The 17,882-nt window shown below is 35.5% G+C and overlaps 1 protein-coding gene across 2 annotated transcripts in view; it reads right to left on the bottom strand.

Annotated features, from left to right (window-relative positions):
• The window catches only part of TTLL7 (tubulin tyrosine ligase like 7), a 186,881-nt gene that overhangs the window by 46,653 nt on the left and 122,346 nt on the right, over nt 1–17,882 (bottom strand). For both annotated transcript variants that reach the window (XM_071217321.1, XM_004454403.4), the window contains exons 14-18: nt 14,083–14,169; nt 9,350–9,548; nt 5,926–6,131; nt 4,694–4,828; nt 1,919–1,999 (exon numbers count right to left, since the gene is read on the bottom strand). In XM_071217321.1, the coding sequence (XP_071073422.1) occupies nt 1,919–1,999; nt 4,694–4,828; nt 5,926–6,131; nt 9,350–9,548; nt 14,083–14,169 (708 nt within the window). The remainder of the gene's footprint in view (nt 1–1,918; nt 2,000–4,693; nt 4,829–5,925; nt 6,132–9,349; nt 9,549–14,082; nt 14,170–17,882) is intronic.

Below are 17,882 nucleotides of genomic sequence, written 5' to 3'. Positions count from 1 at the left end.
GTAAAATATATAACTTAAAATTCATTATCCTATGAGTATCAAATTGAAACTTACACTAATGCCTAGCAATAGGAAATGATGGCTTGTATTACTGAAGGAATACAATTTCACTAAAACTACTAAAATAGCCTATCTCCCCAAAATAATGTTGTAATGCATTTGAAGGGTGCTTCAGCGCTGCTGGTCAGTCTTAGCACATTTGCTGGCCACCTTCCTCTCCCACTCTCCAAGACAACTCTTCACTGTCTTTTGCTTTCTCCTCAAGCCTCCAGAAGCCCTTCCCCACCAAAAGCATCCACATCTTTCCACCACTGCCATACACCCTGCTTCCCCTCCTATTCTAACTAGTTCATTCTAATAAATGAACTGCCTGCACTCCTGCTTAGGATAACCCCTCCCAGCTATCTTACTCAAGGACATCTTATCACCTCTCTTTTCTACACTTTTGCTTTTCCTCCCCTCTAGATCATTCCCATTCAGCACACAATTGTAATATCCTCTTTGACACCTTTTTAACCTACATCCCTCTCCAGCTACCACCACATTTTCCCCTTCTCCTCTACAGCAAAATTATTGAAAAGTGCCTGTCCTACTGGTGTCTTTTTCCTCTCTGCCTTTTAACTCTTGAACCTACTCCAACCAAATTTTACTCCCCATCATTCCCCTGAATTTGACAGTGTAAGAGTCACCACTAACCTTTACATTGCCAAACACAACTGCCAATTGCCTACAGCTTACCTTCAAAGTTCTATCGGCAACATCTGACACCCTTGATTGCTTCCCCCAGGAAAGGCATTTTGGTGTTTTTTTTCATACCTCACAGGCGGCTCCTTCTCAGTGTTCTTTGATGGCACTTCCCCTCTTTGACTTGTGTATGTAGGAGGGCCCCAGGGCTGAGTTTTTATAGCTCTTCTCTTCTCTAAACCACACTTACTTTCTGGGCAATCTCATCCAGTCCCATGCCATTAAAGATCCTGGTGATTCCTGAATTTTTATCTCCATTCTCATTTCAGCCCTGAACTCAAACTCAGAAATACAACTACGTACTCAACATCGTAATTTGAATGCCCATTCAATATACTGTTCTTAGCATGTCCAAGACCAAAATCAAAACGAAACAAAACAACAGCAACAACAAAAACCCTGCCTCTTCTCCAGCATTAACCTATCCAGCTACCACCCAAGCTAAGCAACAATTAAACACTCCCCTCAAATCCAAAAATCTTGTCTTGTCTCTACTGGTGCTCTGCCACATTTCCCTCTCCCTACTCACCAATTCTATTTTTCACATAGTAGCTTCCATGTGCCTTTTAAAAATGAACCAGACTGTGCAATTTTGTTCAAAATCTTCCAATGGCTTTCTACCACTTAGAATAAATTCCAGACTCTTTCCGTTGCCTATGAAGTTGCTGTCTGTCCCCTGCCTATCTGTCCATCTTTATCTTTTACAACTACTGCATCACTAGGTCTTTTCTAGGGAAAAAACAAAACAAAACTATACTATGAATAATAAATAAATAAAATGACTATCTTGCTATGCCTTACACACATATCAGCAGATATATGTATGGCATGACTCTCATTTCATTTAGGTCTCTGCTCAAATGTTACCTTCTCCCTGATGTTTTACCCTACTTTATTTTTCTTCATAGCAGTTAATATTACCTTACATTCTATTTATTTCTAGTCGAACACGTTAATTAGAATGCAAACTCTATGAGTACATGTTTTTTTAAATTCACTTTTTATCCTTTGAACCTAGAACAGTGCCTAACATATAGTAAATACTCAATAAATATTTGTTGAGGAAATGAATGAACAAATGAACATGTATATAGCTTGACAATGAATTTTGTCTATCTGAGCCTAGCTTAAAATATAATCATAAAAGGCAAGACTATTTTTGGACATTACTCACTTTTCGTTGTTTCACTGAATCCAATTTTATGAGCCAATATGAAGCCACTTTTGTTTTATGATATTTCCAGTTATCAATTATCTGTTTTGGAGAGAAGCATAAGCAAATTTTATCTTGAGTTTTCCTCTAAAGTAGTAAATAAAAGGGTTGAAACTAATTTATTTAATTGTGCAATGGAAGCCCTATAGTTTTACTTGAAATGAACAATGCCTACATTCACAAAAGGATGCGTGCAAAGATTATTCATATAATGCAAAGGAGCCATCTGAATCCAAAATTTTCTCTTTTTGCTATACTAAGCATACAATCTAAATGAATGAAAGTCAAGTACTATTAGGTATGAAGTTTGGTAGAAACCCCAGATATAGATTTTCCATTTATCCCATCACCCATAATAATGGAATATTGAATAATACTTTAGAATGCAGTCTATACATAATTAGGATTCTACTTTTTGGTTTCCTTTTTGTGCAAAAATGCAAATTTTTGGAATGTATATTCTAGTAATATATAATGGAGCAAACAGATAAAAATATTACTATACATATTGAACATATAATAATCCAAAATCTGATATAATTAATATATTTTATTGATTATATAAGCCAAATATGTTCTATATAGAACAAATACATTAGTCACAAATACCAGTTCTACTCTTTGATGATCTAATTTTTCTTCTAGTTCATTAAAGAAATAAAACTAATATGTCTAAGAAATACATAAAATAATAAGTAAAGCATCTGGTACAAGGTCATTGGCCTTACTTAGAACTTGATCAAATAAGATAACATGTAAATAGCATAATGCTGTGCAACTAGTTTTCTTTTCTCTTCCCTTTCCTTTGATGTAACAGGCAGCAGCTCCTTTGCAAACAAGATACCATGTTCATTTTTTATATATATAATAACACAATTCATAATATTTGGGGAATTTTGTCATGATTGTAAAATATAAATTTTCATTATGGATTTTTTAAAACAAGAAAACCTTCTCTATTGTCTGTGTTTTTCTGTTGTTGTTGTTTTTAGATACTTGCTTTAAACACGTCTAAAATAATGCTAAAATACGAAAAAGGCCAGGGCATGGCTGTGGTTTTTAATCCTACAATTGGCCACTAGATGGTGCCTTTCTCCTCTAGAAAAAAAATTTTAGGGAGATAGAAAAAAAATGTTCTATTACTGAGGAATTACTTAAGAATGACCATTTTATGTCATTCTTAGGTTGTTTGAATCAAGTATTTAACCAGAACACCATGTGTCTCAAGTGACAAAATGTTCCCTTGCCAAAATATCTGAATGATTTGGACCTTTCTCAATGAGTAGTAAGTCACTGACTTTAATGTGAATTTTAGGATCCTTTACCATTTTAGAATGTTTCACTGGGTAGTTGCAAATATTTAACAAGAAAAATACACTCAACTCAGCTTAAGTCATTTCAAAATTTGATCAAAGCTGTTCTAAATTCTCAAATTAATAATATATTTTCTATCACAAGGCATACATTTAGAAAGCATTTGTATTAAAATATACATATGAATATAAAGAAAATGCCAGTGATTAAGAATGTTTCAATTTCCTACTATTAATATTAATAAAACTTGCATTTATATGATTTCAGCAAGCTAACTCACCAAAAGGAAGTATACAATATTAAAGGAAGAAGGTATCAAGATCAGGACTTCCATTTGAAAGGGTCTTAGACACAACCATCACGATAGTAATTTAAGTTACATGCATTAATTATAACAGCACCTGACACAGAACAAGAACTTTACATTATCTCATTTATTCCTTATACACTGCTGTGAGGCAGTTATTATTATCCAAAGATCAAAGGTGAATAAAAACAAGGCTCTGGAAAGTCGAGTAACTTGCTCAAAGTCATTCGGCTCATAAATGATGAGGCTTAGAATCATTCATACATTCATTCCTTCATTTTTGAGCATCTATTATGAGCCAAGCACTTTTCTTAAAAATGAGATACATCAATTCATAAAACAGACAAAATACCTGTTCTTATGGAGCTTTATATTTTTCTTAAATAAATATATACATATTTTAATCGTAGCACGCCTGGCTTCAGAGCCTAAACTGTTAATCACTATTCTATGCAAAATTGGTTCCTCAAAGTGGTTTCTAGCTCATCATAAGTACTGATTAAAGGAGGCTGAATGAATAAATTTTTATACTGATTATCTATATAGGAGTTTCTCCCCATTCTCTACTCTCTATTTCAAACCTTAAATGTGTTTTTCTCCTTATTTTTCAATATTTTCTACTTTACATATCTATATTTGATTATATACCTTATTTCATTTATTTTCTTTTTTACTTTTTTTACAATATTCATTCAATGTCTCACATTCAAATATCCTTGAGAGTTAACACCAGGACCTCATTTTTTCATTACAACTCATTTCAATTTGATAGTTTTAAACATTTCTAGAAGCAGATTAACCTACCATTTTTTTAATCACTAAGAATAATAATTTTAACACTAATTATTCTCATTTGGTGAAGCAATTTTATCATTAAAATGAGATTGTATACTAAAAGGTATTTTGCATTGCTGATTATAATGTGATCTCACTGTTCATAAATCATAATAATTAAAATAACCTCTATATTTTCTAAAGCTTGTGGAGATTGAAAAGAACATCAACTAAGTTTACTATGTCATTGAGAATAATGTCATCAGGAAATAAATTTTAATATGTTAAGTATAATTAAAAGGGATGAGCAATTTGGCATTTTAGATATATCAAATACTTACATCTTCTATCAAAAGTTCTGATTCTGCATCTGTTTTTCCTGGAACTCGGATTTTCATGTCCTTGAGAACAAGTAAGGTCTGACTTGTTAGATCATTCTCTTGTTCTTTTGTTTCCAGTTTTCGCACAGATGCACTCTTAAATTTGAAAGAAGACAGATATTTGGAGAGGGTCTTATGTCATTGTGCCATTATAATCTGAAAGATATCTCTAGGTAAAAATGATGTGCTTTTAATTAAAAAATAGTAACAATGAAAAAGGAAGAATTTTTTTCCATTTATAGAATACAGCTATAATAAAATGTAAAATACTCTCCTTCACTAAATATTATCTAATTAAATAAATTTTAGAATTAAATGGGCGTGAATTCTCAATAATACATTTCACAATTCCACACACTTGTATTTTATTTAGCTCAAAATATTAAAATAAAAACATGAGTGTTTAAAAAGGACTTCCTGGTCAGTTTTACTTGCTACATTTGCCTTGGACAATTGCTTTTGTTTAGGAAAAATGCCATTCACCATTACCAAGTGAAATTCACTCACTTATATTTCCTGACTCTCTTTTCTTTGGTGATACCAACCATATTAAATAAGCAAAATAAAACCCTAATATACCAGAAGGTACTTGAGAGTATCTATTTGAGCATTTAAGAGTAAGCCTGGTTGCAAGATAAATTCACTGACTTCCTCAATACTGAGTCTCTGGGATTCATGCGAAGGAAGGAATACTATATGTTGATTTAATATACAGAAAACATTATAAACAATGGTGTACTTAAATATTCTCAGGAGAATTTACCAATGGTTTACTTTTTAACCTATTAATCATGTAATATTTCCACTAACTAAAACTTTCCATACAGCAAATTTCCCCAAATTTACAGATACACTGCAATATATACTACAAAACCATACATTTACTCATTAATTTTCAACAAAATTATCTTATTACATCAGCAAACGGAAAATAGCATTAATGTTATTCTCAGTGTCCATCCTCAAATTCTGTGATATATATAGAAAAGTCTGCCTTTTAAGAGTTCTTCTAATATGTCTTACTTAATTGTAGACTAAGATAGATGAATAATCCAAATTCTAGGAGATCATGAGTTAAATTACAGAAAGGATCAGAGTTTCAGTCTGTCCTCCTCTCAGATGATCCCCATTACCACCTAAATTTTGGGTACAGTGCTTGCTGTAATCTTGAAAGAGTAAAATAGATGACTTACCACTTGACAGTTGGCAGAGCTGGCATCATTACCCTGAGGCAACTGTCTCATGTAGGAGGAAGCACGATTTAAGGAATGTGATCGGGACCCTGAAGTTGGCCGGGATACTGAAATCATCTGATGAGCAGAAAAGGGGCGGGTGTCCCCACTGGAAGGTGACTGAGCAGAGATGGACCGAGGGCAGCTGACAGAACGCCTTATGGAGCCTATTGATGATGGAGAAGAGGGATGGCATTGTAGGAGTATTAGTAGAAGTTTCCCACAGTATCAGGACTACATAAAATAATGACCAGACCACATGGTAACAAAGTGACAATAAATGTCAAGGCACCAACATCATCATGGGAATATGAGTTTGGAGGTAATGCTTTAAATAGTGAATTTGTTACAGAATCCCTGTGATGAATAAAGAATGGCTGTTATGAGAATAATACTAAAAATAGTACTTGAATTTTTCATTCTTGAAATGTGACATAAAAGTAGCAAGAAAAGAAAATTAACTTTCATGGAGCATCTTCTATGGGCTAGGCATTGTGCTAGACTTTTAATCTTGACAGAAACCCTCTGAAGTAGGAATCTCCATCCCTGAATCTCCCACCAATTTTTATGGATGAAGAAAATAAGGCTCAGAAGACAAACTTTCTAAAGTCACATAGCAAGAAAGTGGTCAAGCTCAGTTTAAATTCTTTTTTTTTTTTTAAAGATTTATTTTTTTAATTTATTTCTCATCCCTTCCTCCCCCCTGCCCCTACCCCAGTTGTCTGTTCTCTGTGTCCATTTGCTACATATTCTTCTTTTTGTCCACTTCTGTTGTTGTCAGAGGCACGGGAATCTGTTTGTTGTTGTTGTTGCGTCATCTTGCTGCATCAGCTCTCCATGTGTGTGGTACCATTCTTGGGCAGGCTGCACTTTCTTTCACACTGGGCAGCTCTCCTTACGGGGCGCACTCCTTGCATGTGGGGCTTCCCTACTCAGGGGACACCCCTGCGTGGCACAGAACTCCTTGCGTGCATCAGCACTGTGCATGGGCCAGCTCCACACGGGTCAAGGAGGCCCGGGGTTTGAACCGCAGACCTCCCATGTGGTAGACGGATGCCCTATCCACTGGGCCAAGTCTGCTTCCCTGGTTTAAATTCTGACCTTTCTAATTCGTGTCTTTCCTCTTTCTGTAATACTGTGATGCCATCCACTTTCCTTGGGATTACACTGGTCATTTATTAGAATCTGCACAGTTTTGAGATAAAATATTTTATAGCAAGATCCAATTAGGATGGGATGGAAAGGCATCCAGGGAATGGCCAAGGTAAATGTGTAAGTTATAGAATTTAAAGCCCATAAGAAAAAAAACAGTAAAACAAAAGAAAAATCTAAAGGATTATCGTAATGGAGTTTAAATAGATAATTGGTTATTACAAGAGTAATACTAAATAGAGAGTCTTCTTACTCACAGGAGAGAAGAATAACAAAAAATTAGATTTAAATTCCAATAGTAAAAGATGTAACAGAAGAAAAAATGCCTGGGTCTAAAGGATTGTTACCAGAATATACATCTTGTGAAAACCATGGAATATCTCCTCCAATACATCCTGAGAATTTTAAGAAAGAGAACAAACTGTTCCAGAATATTTTTGATTCCTAATATAGAAAAATAGACTACATTTCCACTCAATACTGCTATCAAAATTTACATCTTTTTTAGCTCATATATTTTATGTACCCTCTATTCTATATTCTCTCTCCTTAGGGAATACCTCAATCTTTATTAATTAAATAATAGAATAAAACTCAGAAGAAGGCAGGTTGAATACCCAAAAATTTCTCTTCATTAGCTCTCCAAAAAATTGACCCTTTATACAGATGATAAATATAAATCTTATATTTAGGGACATACTTATAAATAATATGTCAAGAAGATGATAAGCATTATAAGTCTTCTTTTAGATTCTAGAGAGCACGAAAAATGTATACTAACTCCAGCCATAAAAAAATGTTAGAAAACAAACTTCTATTTGTCCCCTACTAGCTCACGCTGTTTAGGTAGAACACATTCGCTAATAAGATAGATTTGAAAACAGAAATTTTGGAATAAGAACGTAAATTTCCAAAGCAGAAAAAAAACAACAACTATATTTACACAGAGAGAGCAATAAAAGTACTTAAGGGAGCCTTAAGAAAATAAGAAGCAATTAATAAAATAGCCTACAAATTCTGGAACAGGGGCTCAAGAAACATGTCTTAAATGAGTAAATAAACAAATGAAATGGAATATAGTGCATTATTTCTCCTCCAAATATATACACACTCAAAGACAGAACAGGAGCATGTAGCTTTATGGAATGATCTGGAAGCAAAGGAAAGGCCATTTCTCTAAAATCGTCACTATTGGTTCTGCATTCTTCATACATTTTGCCATAAACATAAAAGGCGAGTTTTAAGATATAAACATTGTCAGGGAAGCTAACATATTAAATCATTACCGAAGATCAATAAATAAAGGCTCATAATTCTGCTTATTGCATTAATTAACTGGCCCCTTTAGTAGTTTCCCAAGACAAGGGAGCACAAGGCAAATAGAGCTGAGAGATGAGTTAAAAGTCCTGGATTCAATGAGGCAGTATCAGGAAGAGATGTCATACTGTATGAGCCAGAGCTAAGAACAATACTAAAATGAACATTTGGGGATGAAAAAAGAATCATGGGCACAATGTTGGACATTGGGAATTGAAGAAAGAAAGAAAGATATAGAAGGAAGAGGAAAAAAAACTTGAAAAGAAATACAGGTAAAAAGAAGGAAAAAGAAGCAGAAAAGGTAGGAGAAAGAGAGGCTGGTTAGTTGCTTTTCTGAATACTTCCTGCACACCAAAAGACATGACTTCCATGCTAAACCATGATGAAAAGGGGAGGAAACAAAACTTCAACTATTTCACAATTGCATGGCTCACAGATACATTCACAGTAAATGCATAGAGAGATACCGCATTTAAAAAAAAAAAAGGGGAGCCGATGTAGCTAAAGTGGTTGAGCACCTGCTTCACATGTTAAGGTCCTAGGTTCAATCCCCAGTACCTCCTAAAAAAAAAAAAAGAAAGGTGATAGTATAAGATAAAATAGATAACAGAAAGGTGGAGGAAATGGGGAGATGTAATCAGCAGCTCAGCCATGAGGCAGATTTTATAAAATTCTTGCAAAAAGCTAACTCTTAATAAAACTGAAATATAGAATGGACTATAGAGATCCTTAATTCAACTCTTTCATTTTCCAAGTGAAAGATGTACCCAGGTCTGGTTAGGAAGGATGCGGGATAGGATCCCGGTCTCCGCATACACAAAGGGTGTTCATTTGGTTCGCGATTCTTTTACTGAGTTCAATAATTTCAGTTCCATAATTCTTTATATAATAACTTAATTAGAAGAATTGAACTTACTGGATTGTTGAATTAATTTGTAGTTGTTGGAGTGTTTAAAGTTATATGTAACTTGCTTCCCTTTGTCCTTGTTTTGATACTCTTCTTTTTCATTTTCATCACATTCTGAAGAGCTGCTGCTACTTTCATAACTGCTGTCACTGCTGTTGTACTTCTGTCTTTTCAATATCTCAGTACTCTCAGGCATGGAAGATAGAGGCTAAAATGGGGGAAGTATGTTATTGTGTTAGATTTTTTTTAAAGGTTATTAACATGGTTAGTTACTATTTTTTATTTCCCACTTAAGCTTGGTGCTTTTCACTGAAGGCTGAGAATCCCCCAAAGTACTAACAGTACAATGCTGCTTCGCCTACAATGCTATTCACTAACTGTTCTATTTCTGCAAAATATTCTTTCTCAAATGATGCAGTTCAGTCATGATGAGGAAAATGCTGTTTCTACTGAAATTATTCTATATTCATTATTTTTTAAACAATAGCAAAATGACTAGAATAAAGGACCAGAGCATCCACAAAGAATAAAAAATAAAATGAAAACACTTGAGATGAAAGTATAAAAATCAGAAACATAATGAGTTTTACTTCATTCCACACACACAAATTACTTGAGACTCAGAGGTGGTCCTTTGTTGTATCAGTAATGCTCAGTCACTCAACCAAGTGTAAGGGTAGGTGGAGGGAGAGAGAAACAAAGGGAGGAGAGGAAGAATGGAAGAAGGTAGTGAAGGGGGAAAGGGGGTAAAGAGAAGTCACTATAAAGTAAAGCTACATCTTAAAACAGAGCCTCTGACCTTCCCCACTCAGCAAGAAAGGTGCTATTCCTCACATGCTAATTCACTGTGGACATTTTTACAAATATTTTTAATTATCCACTTTCCTAACTAGTCCATAAACCACTCTGTCTCTTCTAGAAGGATTCCTAACTCTGATGCCTGTGCTCTGGCCACAATGAGCAAGAGTGCTTTTCATTGCCCATGCTACATGAAATACAATGCACGTAATATGAAAATCAGTGTGCTTTGAGTTTTTTAGCAGATAGGTGCCACGTAGAAAGGTAAATCTGGGAAGGTTCAAAATGCCATGCTACTATGTTGCAATATCTCTATTAGAATCACTTGTTTCCAATTCTCTCAACAACGTCTTTCCAATGATGCCAGCTGAAGGAAGAGAAGAGAAGGCAAAGGGGAGGCTTCACTTCGGAAAGAATGTGTATAATGGAGAATAAGACAGTTTTATACCAGTCATTTTAATAGACTATTTATTACACACACCATATGCCTCCTATTTCTGCTGGGAGAGGTTCCTGCAGTTGTATACTAGGTGTTTGTTCTCTGTTAAATCAAACAAAAATGTTTTGATGTTAGCAAACACCATAATGAAATCCTTGGATATCATGGGATTTCACTGAATGAAGGTATATCCTCTAGTGCAGCAGTGTAGAATGAAAGATAAAAAGAGAGAAATAGCATTTCATGAAGTGCCCGGAATACATAGTAATACAAAGCATGGTCTTCTTGAAGTTACAGCCTTTGCAAAGGATGAAAAACAACCAAAGCAGGAAAGTAGTTAATACACTAAGGTACCAACTTGTGTTTAAAACTATGCTCTCCCTTTGATAGTCTAATATTTACTGAGTATTAAAAATGTTCGAAGAGATATGCATAAAAACATTTACCAGTAACACAATCATCAAACATTTTGATAGTCTTGGGGAATATAAATTCTAGAGGAAGGATGTTTCTTCAGAAATTTAGCATACCCAGAAGAAACAGTGGCACAATCGGGCTTGCTAGAAGTGCCTTCCTTCAAGTAGGCAAACGGCTTTAAGGTTTCTTAAGGAACTTGACTATATAATGAGTTATTCGGCCCTATAAAGAATCACAAGGGGAAATGGATAGCTGAACCTTCGTGTGATATATACATTTGGGACTTTTTGACCAGTATATTATTCAAGCAACAATTAATAAGAAGTCACAGTGGCATAAAACTCTAAATATTGTCTTAACTACAAGATGGAATTTGTTAACTTCATAAACTGGCATTGGGTTATGACAAAACCATACTACTCATTTTTATATTCAATTTTATTATGAAATACATCATATATAAAGTACACCTGAATAATACAATAATAAAACCTACCACCTCAGCATAACAGAATATTGCTAAAACCTTATGTGATATTTATTATTTATGTAGATAATTAACATTTCTTAAGATTCTCAAGTGAAAATTTATTATTATAGCATTTTTCCTAGTACAAGTTTCATTTAACCTTGATTAGCTCCAATTATTCATCTACCAGTAAAGACACTGGAAATTAGTATTTGGCATGTGGTCATTCCTCTAAAAGGGAAGGACTGCTTTGAACTTTGGCTTACTCCAGACATAAAGACAAAAGTTAAAATACTTCTACTTTAGACTTAGTATGCAACTACTTTGAAATATTGCTGGCCTAGACAACTACAGAAACTATCCAATTAATTTCATTTCAACAAATATTTTTATAATTTCTATTACTTTCAAAGAATAAAAGGGATTAGAAAAAAATATATTATTTTACCTCTGCTCTCCAGGAAGTTGTATTTTTGTTTGAATAATCCATACATGATGAAACAGTCAGGTGACAATGTCAAACAGTATAAGGCTGATATAGGGCCTTTGCATTTGTAATTCCATCATGAACACTGAGTCCCTGAGTAGCCTCACATTCTAGTTTACTAAATTACAATAACTAATATATAAAGCATAGAAAATTCCAAGGGTTTACTAAAGTGAAGCAACAACTCATGCAGGTGTTCACTTTTACTTAACCCTTGAATTTTAAATATGTTTGTTCCAAAGTAATTATCAGTAGCATCTTCCACAATGTTTCAACATAGAGCACATAATTCAGAAGGGCAGCGCCTGACAGCGAAGGTTTCTGGACTCCACTGAATACTCATCTCTCCCCAAGCTCATCTTGCAGCCTTTCTTCCTGCATGAACCCTCCACTTGAGTCATACCAAATTCTTCACACAGTACTCTGTTACTGTGTCACATCTTCACGTCTTTGCCCTTGGTGTTCTCTTTGCCCCAAATGGCCTTCCACTCTTCTTAAGTTTTTTAGAGTGCTACTCATTTTTCAAGGTCTAGTTCAAATGGTACCACCTTTATGATGTCATCCAGACTCTACCAATCACTTTCCTTTCTATGCTGATGTAGCACATTACACTCCCTTACCAATACTTGCCACCATATAATAATTTTTGGTTTACCTGCCTACTCTTTGACTAACCTCTCAAGTAATGAGAACAGAAATTGCCGTCAAGATATTTAACTAATGGTTCTTGAGAACCTACTATGTTCTAGACACTGTGCTAGGAAGTAGAGATGCAAAGATTAAAAGACAGTTCCGGGAAGCAGATTTGGCTCACCTGATAGAGCATCCACCTACCACATGGGAGGTCCAGGGTTCAAACCCAGGGCCTCCTGACCCATGTGGAGCTGGCCCACATGCAGTGCTGATGCACGCAAGGAGTGCCGTGCCACACAGGGGTATCTCCCGAAGAGGGGAGTGCCACACTCAAGTAGTGCGCCCCGTAAGGAAAGCCGCCCTGTGCGAAAAAAGTGCAGCCTGCAGGGACTGGCACCACACACACGGAGAGCTGGCACAGCAAGATGACGCAACAAAAAAAAGAGACGCAGTTTCCCAGTGCTGCCAAGGGTGTAAGCAGACACAGAAGAACACACAGTGAATGGACACAGAGAGCAGACATTGGGGGGGGGGGGGGCGGGAGAAATAAATAAAATAAATCTTTTAAAAAAAAGACAGTTCCTACCTCAACGAGCTTGCAACCATATAGTAAGGCAAGCATGCAAACACTAATATGCTACAGAAGTGTTATTTATGGTACTGGGAGAAGGGGGGTAGGAAGATCTATGTCTATGGGAAAGTAAGGGAAGGCTTCACAAAAGTGACAGCAGTTCAGCTGGATCAGAATGGAGTCTCTTATTAATCAAGTAATGAATCAATGAATTTTTAAAAGTTGTCAAGCATGTCAGAAAAGCATGAAAAGCATGACAGAGCATGATATATCTAAGAATACAGAGATAGTTTATTATTATTAAAATATAAGGTAAAAGGAACAGAATGAAAAAATTTTTCTGAGATTTTACAAACTCAACTCTTTCCTACTCTACTAGCAAGTACTCTGACATGAAATAAAAGAACAGATGAATATCTTTACCACAGAGCCAATGCAGGTAAAACAAAACTCTGACCATGTTCACCAGCATGATAGCTGTGTTATTTATTCTATGAACTGTACCTATTTTAACTAACACAAGATCAATGTTGCTGGATCAGCAAAAGATGGGGCCCCCAATAAGGGTCTCTGGAGTCATGATTTGCCTTACAGATAATGCTATACAGTTCTTTGATATCTTCCCAGAGCTACAAGGAAAACTTAATAATGAATTTAGAATACAGATACTAGTTCTAAGTCCCTCTATGCCCTGACTCATATGGTCTCCACTTAATTTCAGGCAAAAAAAAAAAAAAAAGAAATTCCACTTAAGTATAACATAATACCATCTTATCAACCTACAGGAATTGGACATTGATCTATTATATAATATATTCCTGATAATTCCTTAAAAATGGCATCAGATCATTATAACAAGAAGTACTAAGAAAAAGACAACTGTATTATATCATCTTCTTTGATACCAAGGAAGGAAATGATACTGCACCTTTGGTCCACGAGGTTTTGTAGTTTTGCCCATCAACTTTTCATCGTCAATTTCACATTGCTCCAGAAGATCCAAAATATCTTCCTCCTTAAAAACATATTTGCAATTGTAATCACTGATGGCTCCAGCATTTTTCCAGGTTCATTAATGTCCATAAAACAATATACAATGAGGATTACTGAAATTATCTACTAAAGATTGTTCAGATCAAATAAAGATAAATAAGAGTCCCAGAAAACTCCCTTGAAGAGTTTTATTAAATGGCACTATAGATAATACAAAGTTGAAATCTATTATGCATTATCATCATATGCAAATGAATCCTTATGTTTAGAGTACACTATTAAAATCTTAGAATACGAGACTTTAATAAATTAGTCCACTGAACATTTTAATGTTTCTAGAAATTCATTCTAATTTTATCAATCATTTCTGTACTGATTAATGTCAAAAGATAATACATCTCTAGACAGAAGACTGATGATTGATCTAACAGTTTCACTCAGAAACAATCAAATGTTAGTATATAGGTTAATAGGCTCTATTTAATTAAATCCTTTCCAGATGTTAACTGTTGGATCAAGGGTATCTTTAAAACTTTATCAAAGGGTTTCATTCTATAAAGTCATTAACAGTAGTGCCAAATGACAAGTGGCCTGATGCCTTCTTTTATGCTCTTCCACAGGTATTTGGATGTCAAAGGGAAAAGTTATGAAACATATACCCAGGAGAATGCTTAGTAAACCAGAACAATAGGAGTATGATAGCTATACTGAACACGCTATAATAAACTGTTTCATTGAGCTGTTAAACCTATAAAAATCTCCCAACTTTATATATTTATGATTTATACTTCAACGGCCCTTAAAAAAGTTTCTGAAGAAACTAGAAATCTCACTATGAGTGGAAATTTATAAAGTAAATTCATCTCTGTCCCAATCTAAAGAAATTTAGCTATTAAAGTACCAAAAGACTTTCATTATAAAGTTTTGACTAAAAAATAATAGAATGAATTTTAAGAATAGCAACACAGGATATTTAAAATGAGTCTGCTTCTGTTTAGGAGAAAGAAGGTCATCATAAGAAAGACCAGAAAAATAAACTAAACAATCATATTTTTAAGACATCAAAAAGCAGTGGGCGGCAGACTTGGCCCAGTGGTTAGGCATCCGTCTGCCACATGGGGGTCCACGGTTCAAACCCCGGGCCTCCTTGACCCATGTGGAGCTGGCCCGTGCGCAGAACTAATGCGCAAGGAGTGCCGTGCCACACAGGGGTGTCCCCCGCGTAGGGGAGACCCACGCGCAAAGAGTATGCCCCATAAGGAGAGACGCCCAGCGCGAAAGAAAGTGCAGCCTGCCTAAGAACGGCGCCACCCACATGGAGAGCTGACACAACAAGATGACGCAGCAAAGAGAAACAGATTCCTGTGTCACTGAGAACAACAGAAGCGGACAAAGAAACAAGACGCAGCAAATAGACACAGAGAACAGACAACCAGGGTGGGGAGTGGGGAAGGGGAGATAAATTAATTAATTAATTAATTTAAAAAAAAAAAAGAAAGCAGTGGATGCAATGATGAAAGAGGCTGTTGATGTGGGAGGAGTGGAGGTGGGGTGCGGTATATGGGAACCTCTTATATTTTTACTGTAACATTTTTTGTGATCTATGTATCTTCATAAAAATACAATTAAAAAATAAATAGGGAAGCAGACTTGGCCCAATGGGTAAGGCATCCACCTACCACATGGGAGGTCCACAGTTCAAACCCCGGGCCTCCTTGACCCATGTGGCGCTGGCCCATGCACAGTGCTAATGCATGCAAGAAGTGCCCTGCCACGCAGGGGTGTCCCCCGCATAGGGGAGCCCCACGTGCAAGGAGTGTGTCCCGTAAGGACAGCTGCCCAGTGCAAAAGAAAGTGCAGCCTGCCCAAGAATGGAGAGCTGACATAACAAGATGACACAACAAAAAGAAACACCGATTCCTGGTGCCACTGATAAGGATAGAAGCGGTCACAGAAGAGCACACAGCGAATGGACACGGAGAGCAAGGGAGGGAGGAGGGGAAGAGAGAAATATAGATAAATAAATAAATAGATAAATAAATAAATGAAAATAAAAATAAAAAAAGAAAGCAGTGGATGAAAGGCAGTGTTAAGAAACTAAATTCCAGAGAGAGATAAATTCTTCCTAGAATATCAAAGATGAATGGCTACTTTCTATCAATAGTTTAGGGTTATTTTTCAAGTCTGGGAATAGCTGGGTAGAGATCAGGCCTATAATAGACAGACAAAATCTTCTGCGATAAGGATCATCCAAAGAGTTTTCAACAGTCATGTTGGCTGGTGTGACAGTCTACTATCTAGAGTAGTGCCTAAAAGCTGGTTCTCTTCCCCTACCAGAGCTCGCCTATAGCAATTCAATTGAATGTGTAAAACTGCAGGAGGATGGAGGCTAGACTGCAAAGTCAGAAAGACTTCTCAATAGTCTTACCTTACTTAAATATTCTTACCTTCAAGGTGTTTGAACTAGAAGTAAATTGAAATTAACTACTACCACCCATCCACAACCTATTTCAACTCTTCTTTGGTAAAAGTGATTAGCCCCTCATCCTAGCACTCTGAAAGAAGATAGTGTGCCTTCTCCTGGGAAAATAATGTCAGTTCAATCTTTATGATTCTTTTTATAATGAATGTCCTGTCAAACAAAAATTTGGGCACATTTTAAAAAGCAGGAAAATGTTACTCATATTCAAAAGGAAATACAACAATAGAAGCAGGCCCATAAATAACAATGCAGATATCAGAATTAGCGGACAAGAACTTTAACTATGTATGTGTGTGTATGTGTATTAATATATATATATGAAAATGGATGAAAATATGGACAAAAATTAATGAAAAGCAGGATTTAAACAGAGAAAATAATAAAAAACCAAATTGACATTCTACAATTGGAAAAATATATCTAAAATTAAGAATCCATTGGATGGGCTTAATGGCAGAATGGACACAGCAAAAATAGGTAAATAGAAATTATCTAATCTGAAGCATGCAGGGAGGCAAAACAGAACACAGCATCAAAGATATGTGGGTTGCTGTCCAATGATCTAATATACATGTAATCAGAATGCCATAAGGACAATAATAGCTAAACACTGAATACATACAATGGAAGCAGAGCACAAAGAAATGGCATCTTAAAAGTTCTAAAAGGAAAAAAACAAATAAAACTGTCAAGATAGAAATTCTAAATCCAGGGAAAGTATCCTTCAAAAATGAATACAAAATAAAGGAAAATTTGATACGCCCTCCGCCCCCCCCCAAAAAAAAAAACAAAAACAGAAAATTCATCATCCTACAAGAAAATACTAAAGGAAGTTTCTTCAGACTGAAGGAAGATGCTCTTGGTCAGAAGCATGAATATGTAAGATAGAATGAAAAGCATCCAAAAGGGTGAAAATATGGGTAAATGTGAAAGACTATTAAAAAATTTTAGAAGAACAGATATGGCTCAAGAGTCAAGTTGAGCATCTGCTTCCCACATGGGAGGTCCTAGGTTTGATTCCCAGTGCCTGCTAAAGCCAAAAAAACAAACAAGCAAACAAACGGAAAAACCAACTCAGGGGAGCCATTGTAACTCAGTGGTTGAGTGCCAGCTTCCCACAGTAACTAAAAAACAAGAAAGAAAGAAAGAAAAAATTTAAAGACTACTAACTGTTCAACAACAATAGCAATATATTTTGAGATTTGTAGCATATGTAAAAGTGAAAAGTATTATAACAACTGCACAAAGCCTGA

Source organism: Dasypus novemcinctus, chromosome 9 (assembly GCF_030445035.2).
Source record: "Dasypus novemcinctus isolate mDasNov1 chromosome 9, mDasNov1.1.hap2, whole genome shotgun sequence".
In the NCBI taxonomy this organism is placed as follows: domain Eukaryota; kingdom Metazoa; phylum Chordata; class Mammalia; order Cingulata; family Dasypodidae; genus Dasypus; species Dasypus novemcinctus.
The sequence above is the reverse complement of the archived record's forward strand: the minus strand, read 5'-3'. Positions and strand labels throughout refer to the sequence as shown.